The sequence below is a fragment of the Panicum virgatum genome, chromosome 9N (genome assembly GCF_016808335.1).
Source record: "Panicum virgatum strain AP13 chromosome 9N, P.virgatum_v5, whole genome shotgun sequence".
Taxonomy (NCBI): domain Eukaryota; kingdom Viridiplantae; phylum Streptophyta; class Magnoliopsida; order Poales; family Poaceae; genus Panicum; species Panicum virgatum.
Genome location: NC_053153.1, coordinates 50922589 through 50931753, shown reverse-complemented (window position 1 = coordinate 50931753; position 9165 = coordinate 50922589). Strand labels below are relative to the sequence as shown.

The 9165-nt window shown below is 49.3% G+C and overlaps 1 protein-coding gene across 1 annotated transcript; it reads right to left on the bottom strand.

Annotated features, from left to right (window-relative positions):
* Positions 1–6668: 6668 nt before the first annotated feature.
* On the bottom strand, positions 6669–7424 carry LOC120689090 (skin secretory protein xP2-like). Its single transcript, XM_039971428.1, has one exon. The coding sequence runs from the start codon at positions 7422–7424 to the stop codon at positions 6669–6671; it is 756 nt and encodes a 251-aa protein (XP_039827362.1).
* Between the last annotated feature and the right edge of the window lie 1741 nt (positions 7425–9165).

Below are 9165 nucleotides of genomic sequence, written 5' to 3'. Positions count from 1 at the left end.
TGAATGAGGAATTTTTTTTATCCACATGGTTGCATCATGCAGAACAAAGTAATTTTAATTCGTATGGGAGTACCTTTTACTCATATCACTTTAAGAACTCATCAAAGTCCTTAATTTCATATGACAGTTCTTGTTCCTCATTTCACCTTCAGGACTCAACATATTCTTTTATTTAAGACCTTTTGCAAGTCACGCTCGCATATTATTCTTATCTTGAGGTTCGTATGCAACTTTTCATTCTTCTTAAACTCATTGAGTGCAAAATCACTGTGACACAATGGAAGTGCCCGATAAATTGAATAGCAAAGCTACTTCAAACTTTTCATGCAGTGTGGGATAAACCAGCACATGAGTCATCACAAGTTTCTCCCGCCATGCAGGATTAGCACTTTGCCAGTTTTACCCCGTCATGCGGGTATTATTTCACACCTTTTCCAGACAAGCATGTCAGGATTGACTCATATCAAATTCAGAAATAAATCTGAATATTCTATGACACACATGCTTAATCTGACGTTGCCCAAATTAAACATGTATGACTTATCACAACTTTGAGTGAACTCAAAATGAATTCTACTTGATATAGAGTACATAAGAGACATTTCTCAAAACAATCTCTTATTGCTCTACCTTCTTTTCTTTGGATCAATATCCATAAGCACTTTTCTTTTCAAGACATTCTTTAAAGAGAATACACTTTCTCTTGTGATAACCTTCTTTCTTTATGAGTCGCAAGTACTCAGTTCTTTTTTCTTTTGTCGCTTCAAGAAGGATTACATGTAAATCTTTGTCTGAAAAGACAACAACTAAAACTTTAAGTTCTATTCTATATCACCGTTGGGCAGAAATAGAATAATCTTTTACATTAATTCCATATCACCGTTGGGCAGAAACAGAATTAACGTTTGGAAAAACTCAATGAACTTTAAAACCATATATCTGCTCCTCAAAATTAAATTCTCTCGTTGGTTCGAATTTAATTAGAGAATAATCAAATTTATTGCAGCGAAAACTAGAAAAATACATTTCTCTAGTTTAAGAGCAGTTCTTTATCTATTCTCTAAAAAAATCACTATAATGCAACATTTACCATGGACTTTAAACTTTAATTTATAACTCATAAAAATTATAATATTGTTATCATCAACGTTGGTCAGAAAATAACAATACTATAATTAACTTTAGATTTCTCTCCTTTGAGAATTATCTTTATAATTTCAATGATGCTCAACTTTGAGACTTTAAATGGCATAAAAATGCCAAAACTTTACTTTGACTTTAAACAGTGGAAGCTTTTCTAAATATTAAACCTTAAAATGTAGCTTTTACCCATGGGGAAAAACTCATTTAAGACTTTTGGATTATTCTTTCAATTAAATCTTCTCTTTGGTTCCGACTTAATTGAAATATAGCATTGTATGACAACAGAAATATTTTCCTTTCTTTGTGGTAGCGGAAAACTTTTCTTTCTTTTCAGAAACAATACTTTGTACTCATTTTCTCTCTAAACAATTTATCTCGTTGGTTCAAAATTGATTAGAGATAAAACTGTACAAAACTTACTCAAAGTAAGTTCTTTAATCATGCTCTCAAAAGTAATTTTCCCGTTGCTTTCAATTAAAATTAAGAGCAACAATTTTTAAACTTTACAGCAAACACATGTAAAACTTTTAAGCATTACTGTACTCATTCTAATCTCTAAACAAAATTACACGTTGGTGCAAAATTGAATGGAGATCAAACATCTAATATTTCATCAAAATTTGCCTCTGAAAATAAGAAAACTATTGACAAGAAAAAACTTATTGTGCTATACTCTGCCTCCAGCCCAAACGGCAAAGGCTGTCTCGGCCTGCAGCATCCCGCGCAGCCCAACGTCCAGTGCTCGGCCCGCTCGCGACGCGCTAAGCCGGCCCATGGCCCAGCTCGCAAGCCTGGAGCTGGTCCGGCCGCCAGCCGCCGTCGGATGGGATCGAACGGCCACCCGCCGATTTCGGCGAGGCAAAACTGGCGGCCGGTGCATCCTCCCCAAAACCCTAGCGCACTTTTCTCCATCCCTCAGCTCTCCCGACTCCCGAGCCGGGTCCGGCGGCGGCCCTCGCCAGCGCGTTGCGACAGGCCGGCCCCCTCGCCATGGTCGTGCGCAAGGGCCCGGCGCCTACCTTTCTCGGAGCTGCACGGCTGCGGCCGCTCATGGCGACCGGCCACCTTGGCCGTCGGCGCCAGCGAGGGACGCCACCGTTGGATCCAGTCCAGCCGCCCCCGCGCCGTTCTTTCTTTTCCTTCTCTTTTCTGAGCACCGAGCGGCGGCGGCCCTTGGCAGGGAGGAGGCGGAGCCGCCGCTGCACGCCCCCTCGCCGGCTCCGTGGCCTAGCCGGTGCCAGGACCCCTTCTTTTCTCCCCCCCCCCCGGGCCGGTACCGCGCAGAGGCGAGCCATGGTCGCCCGGAGTGACGGCGCCGCTATAGGGCCTCTCGCTGGTGCGCGCGTTCGCCAAAGGATGAACGCGCCGCCGTCGAGCGGCCTTGCAGTAGTGCTCGAGCCCGAGCGCCGGCGAGGCGGCCCGGAGCGGCGCCTCTGTTCTTTCCCGCACGGCGTCGAGCGACTACCGGCGGTGGTGACCAACACGGCCGACGGCCGGCGGTGGTGGCGCAGCAGGTATGTCCCACGGCCCTTTCTTGGCTAGGGTTTGTTCTTGGCTAGGGTTTGTGATCCTTTATGTCGATCCAATTCGAATCGAAATCCTTCTTTCTTCTTCTTTTCATTCTGATTTCTTTACCCAAAACTCGATCTACTCGCTAGATCGGCTAACTGATACCATTGTTAGATTCTTTAGGACCTCTAGGAGTAGATCGGCGGGTTGTACTCCCTTTCTGTAGAAGAAATACCTCGCTGGTAGCCTCTACAGGTTCGTCGGTGGCGTTCTGCGCTAGGGCAGCGACGCGCAGTGCAGGGTTGGCGGTGTTGTAGTCGACGGCGAGCCAGTGGCGGCGACGGCGCGGCACGTTGGAGCTTCCCGTCGCTGACAGCCCCCCTCTCTAGATCGGGTTAGGGTTTAGGATGGTAGGAACTGTAGCTGCGGCGAACCTCTTTTCTTGTGCCGCTGGTCCTCACCTCCTTTTATGGGGCTGCGCGACGGGGGCCCACCAGCCTTCCATGGGCTGAGCGCCCCCGATCAGGGCGCGAGTCAGGGTCCATTTGGTCCGTTGGGCCCAAATGGTGGAGATCAATACTAACAATAAGGTCACGCCAGTGCGTGATAGAAGTCAGTGCTATCCCTGATGAAAGCATCGCCTGACATTTGTCTACCTTCTTGAAGGACACAGCTCAAATGAATTGCGCCTGGAACACACATGGGACTACCATGATAAATTGAATCGATGTATATTAATTAGCTGGTGTGAGGCAATTGTTAGAGCTTGTCCATTTGCTACACGCCGTGGTCTATGGAAAAATATTCTCTATGTTCATACATTTTACTTCGCTCTTTTGAGGATTCATCTGAATCGTTACAACTTTTGATGAACTTTGCCACTGATTTTTAATACTTTTGTAAGAATATAGCTTGAATGACAGTTTGGTGCCAATTTTGTAATTTCTTGGCGCTGTTGGCAAATTTGCAGTTGTCCCATAAAATTTTATTGCGACTTGCCAAATAATCCTTTGGCAGGAGCTCAACCTTCTATGAATTTCGTTGCCTTTTAAATTTCCCTATGTCTTTTTCCGCTCGCAGTTTTGGGCTTACGTTTTGTTGTCTTGCTCCGTGCCATCTCAGGGTCCATGTAAACACGATTTATCAGTTTGGTCCTGCCCTTTCTTGGCCCAACATAGGCAACGAGCACGGGCTATGTGCCTCAAATATAAAGTGCTAAAATGTCCTATAAAAGATGGGAAATGTAAAAGTGTATCCTGAGGTGAGACTGCAATTGCGAGACTGAGGTGAGACGGCAAAATCAGTGCTAGGTAGGTCTCGCCACTAGAGGACGCATTTTGACGAACCTCTCGAGCTGGGTAGATATGTCCAGCTTTCGGAGTTGAGCACAGCAGTTACAAACCCTAGGGCGAGTATAAAGAAACACTGCGACAGCATTGCAGAAACCATTTGATGCTGCAACCAAATCGTCCATTTTCTAGCATATCGATTAGACTGTATCCGTCAAAACCATTGCCAAAGTTGAAGAGGGCTACAACAAATATAAGAAAAAAATCATACTGCTCCCCTTAAGTATGGTTAAAATTGGATAACCACTAAACTATTTTTTTTAATTTACTCCCACAACTAATCAATTGGTCAGTTTAACCCTTAACTAGAATTTTCTTTTCTGTTTTTCCACGCAAAAGTAGACATTCAAGTAAAAGTTTTGCAAGGTGATTTGGAACATCATGACGTATATTAAAAAAATACAATATGAATTTTTCACAATTATTTGATAGGCTAGGACATTACATAACAAATTTTTCTTTAGGATGCAAAATCATACAAGAAATAATGACGAAAAATCAGCATAATTTTTTTTAAAAATAATTTATGATGTGCATCATCACCTTACAAAATTTAAAACCCCACTTGTGCATGGATCAAAAAAAAGATAAATATCATTAAGGCGTAAATTGGGCCAATTGATATAGTTGTCGGAGTAAATTGAACTAAAAGATAATTTACCGGATTATGTGGACTTCAACCATACTTGAAGGTTGTAATTTTGAATTTTTCCAATAAATAGCCATTGTGTCATTCTCTAAGGCAGACTGTAGTTTAACACAGCAGAGTAGGAATGGGAACCAACAAATATTCCTCTTGCAACACTAACAAAACCGTTGCGACAACATTGCTGGATGCGAGTGATAAAAACAAATCAATTAAGGTATCAAGCTACCTCCAACGTGTCACTTGCAAGTTTGCTACTGGTGATCATAACGTAAAATTTGTGTATATTTGTTTGATTAAATCAGGCATGTGTAGGGAGGGGGAGGCGGGGTCAGGTAGTCACCAAAGGAAGGACAGATGAGTGAATAATCCAAACTATAGAAATCCACCACAAGTTGGTCTCTATACATGTACAACAATGTGATCCCATGATTTTAAAACTTAGCTCCATTATCAACGGTGCAACTCAAGTGTATGTATACACTATCAACCTAATATGATGCAAAAAAAAAGGGCTGACCTAGTTCAAAATTTGAATCAGTATGACGCGTAAAACAGAACGTGAAAAAGAAAAGGAAAGAAACCCACAGCCTTTTGGGCATACTTGGACTTTGGCATAGTAAGGGCTGTGCCAAAATGACTACACTCGGAGGTGTTATATTCATAAGCACACTGTACCAGTCTACGAAAGCTTAAGCTGGAAAATACTTTTTTTTTTAGCATTGGTGGGGAAGTGCGACTTCATTAGAGCACACCCTAGAATGCAATCTGTAAAACAACAGCATGATATGCATGATAATTACATCAGAATGGGAGTCTCCTATAAAATCCCTAAGCATTTTGATGAACTTGGTAGTAGGAACTATACCAACTGAATTGAAACAGCACAATGATATGTAGCACCACAGGTTTGCTATGAAGTTGCAACGTAATTCAAGATAAGTAAATATCCCATGTAGCTGGCTTCAGATGCACTGTGCTCAAATTTGAATTTGAGTGATTGAAACAAAATTAAACCAAATGACTGGAACCTCCACTAAGACCAATACTGACATACTGTGCTGGCAAGAAGAATGTCTGCGTTGTTAGGGACGTCTAGTAGTGAATATCAAATTACTAAAATTTTTATTTTTGGGAGCTTAGGAGATTGATGAAGCTGGAAGCAACAAAAGCTGCAAATCAATCAATGCTAGCAACTAACCTTAGAGATGCGGAGCGATTTGGTAATGCCGTAATGGATAAACCATCAACATAGAAATAGGCATATATGAGTTGAGCACCAGCTTTTTTTATGTCATTAATTGAGTTGTGTTGAGGAGTGCGAGCTAGCAACAACACCCCATTTGTGCAAATAAGTCATCTAAGCAAGCAAATACCTCCAATCACAACCTGTAATAATTAGAAGGTATGGTAGATTTGCCTTTCAGAAAGGAACATGCAGCTTGCCATACCCACTAACAAAAAAAAATCACATTCGTACCTTCAATGAAATTTTTGAGAGAGGACACTTGAATCAAGTTCCGAAGATGAGATCCTTCAGTAACTTATCCAAATGCTCGGTTCTTCCGGCAAAACCTTTCAAATACAGAATTAATGGATAAGGTTGCCAGCTGCAAGCAAACATTTCATAAGATGCTATAGAGAATAATAAGAAACGTACCATAGAATAGCATAGAAATAATCTTCAACCCTGATGGAAAGTTACTCGGTACTTCCCACATGGTATAATGAAATGCAGAATACACCAAATAATAAGATCTGTAATATTGTAATGATTTGGCAAAGGTAACTTGCGCATAACTGTTGGTGTATATGTGAGCCCATGTATAGAGGCCCATGTATAGGATATATATATCCCACCCTTCTAGGGATTGGAGGAATACATCTCATTATTCTCTCCTACATGGTATCAATAGCCTAGCTCTCTCTCTCCAGCCACCGGGTCCTGTGCGCCGCCGCCACCACCACCACCATGGCCGGCCGGCCGCCGCCGGCGTTCTCCTCCTTCCCTCCACTCTCCCCTACTTCTGGATCGGGCGGAGCCGCCCATGGCGTTGCGGGCGCTGGCCCCTGGCCGCCCCTGCCTCTAGATCAGGCGGGGCTGCCCCTGCCGCGCCGTGCAGGACGCTGCCGCCCCCTCTGCTCCAGGACGCGTCGCCGCCTTCCCTGCTCCTAGGCGGGGCCGTCGCCGCCGTTGCTGCTGCCGGCGCGTATGCAGCCGCCGTGGCCGCCCCTGGGCACATGCTGGCGCATCCTCTGCTCCTGGGCGCGGGCCCCTGGCGCGCCCTTACCTCTGGATCGGGCGGGGCTGCCCCTGCCGCTACGGGCGCTAGCCCCACGGCCTGGCGTTCCCCTGCTGCTGGCTCGGCCACTGCGGGCGCCGGCTCCTTCCCTCCCCTTTCTTCGCTGCTTCCCACCACCACCGCCGCGGGCCCGGGCGTGCAGGAGCCGCTCGACGCGCGGGCCACGCTCTGTCGTGCCGCCGTCGCGGTCCCGAATCCGCCCGCAGGCGCGGGCCCGGGCGCGCAGGAGCTGCTCGACGCGCGGGTCGCGCTGTGCCGCGCCGCCATCGCACTCCCGCATCCGCCCGCAGGCATGGGCCCGGGCGCGCAGGAGCTGCTCGACGCGCGGGTCGCGATCTGCCGCGCCGCCGTCGTGCTCTTGCACCCGCCACTCCCCACCGCCGTCGCTGCGGGCTCGGGCACGCAGGAGCCGCTCGACGCGCGGGTCGCACCCTGCCACGCAGCCGTATCGCTCCCGCACCCGCCGCTCCCCATCGCCGCCGCCACCGCCCAGGGCGCGGGCGCGCACAGCGCCGCCGCCGCCGCCCTTGCCGCTGCCCAGGGCGGGCAGGCCGCGGGCGTGGCCCCTGCCCCCGACGGCGCGTCGGAGCTTCAGGCACGGCTAGCCGCGGCCGTGCACACGCGCAACCAGTGGCTCGGCGCGGCCCCCTCCCTTTCCTCTGCGCCACCCCCCGCCGCTTGTTTCTCCTCTGCTTCGGGCGCTGCTGCAACCCCTGCTCCGGGCTCCTCTGCTCCGCGCACTGCTGTGGCCGCGTGGTGGCCAGCTCCCGCGGCCGCCCTCGCCGCTCCTGCGGGCTGGCCGGGCCTGGGCGCCGCTGGCGCCCCGCCCCTGCACGCGCCCGACCCCCTCCTTGGTGCTCCTCTCACCGGCCAGATCGGGGGTAGGGAAGGCCGAGGGCGTCGTCGGCGGAGGGGCTGAGGTGGTGGTGCTCGGGGCACTCCGGACCCGACTTCGGCTCCCACTCCTACTCCTGGCCCTGGAGGTACGCCCTAGACATCCTTCAGCACCCCATGACCAGGGCGCATCCCGATGTGGCCGTTTCAGGGTTAGGGGGGAGCCCTCGACCTCAGCCCCAGCCGGCGGCCATGCTCGCCGCTACTGCTCCCCTGTTCGCGCCGTTCTGGACCCCACCCAGCCAGCAGCCGACCTGGCCTGGGGGTGGGACCAGGCCGCACTGGCGCAGTCCTTCAGCGCCATGGGGCAGACGCCGCCGGTCAGCACCGAGTGGATCGCCGACTCGGGTGCCTCCTTCCACACCACTCCACATGCCGGTATCCTCTCCTCTGTCCGACCCCCACACCCCTCTTGTCCTTCTTCCATCATGGTTGGTGACGGGTCTTGCCTTCCTGTCACCGCCGTGGGTTCTGCTACTGGCTCCTTTCGTCTTCCCAATGTCCATGTTGCTCCTCAGATGGTTCATAGCCTTCTTTCCATTCGTCAGTTTACAGCTGATAATTCTTGTTCCATCGAGTTTGATTCTTCTGGCCTCACTGTAAAGAATTCGGCATCCCGGCGTCCGTTACTCCGGTGTGACAGCACGGGGCCCTTTTACACCCTTCGCCTTCTTTTTTCCGCTGCACCACTTTCGCATTCTTCTTCGCCCTGGCCGTCTTGGTCTGCCGTATCTGCTGCGACGCCGTCTTCCACCACATGGCACCGCCGTCTTGGTCACCCTGGCCACGATGTTCTGGCTCAGCTCAGTCGTAGTACTGATGTTCCTGGTACTAGGGCTCCTGCTGAGCCCCTCTGCCATGCGTGCCAGCTCGGTCGTCATGTTCGGCTCCCTTTTTCTTCTTCTTCTTCGCATGCGACGCATGCATTTGATCTTGTTCATTGTGACCTATGGACCTCTCCTGTTCTTAGCCTTTCTGGCTATAAGTACTATCTGGTGGTGGTCGATGATTTCTCGCACTACTCTTGGACGTTTCCTTTGGGCGCCAAGTCTGAGACCTTCCCCACCCTCCTCCACTTCTTTGCCTAGGTGTCCACTCAGTTCAGCCTCACCGTTAAGGCCGTCCAGTGTGACAACGGACGGGAGTTCGATAACTCCACCTCCCATTCTTTCTTCCTCTCTCGGGGTGTTCAGCTGCGTATGTCTTGTCCATATACCTCTCCTCAGAGCGGTAAGGCTGAGCTGATGATTCGCACGACGAACGACGTCGTGTGCACCCTTCTGATCCAGGCCTCTCTGCCCCCGCGCTTCTGGGCTGAGAG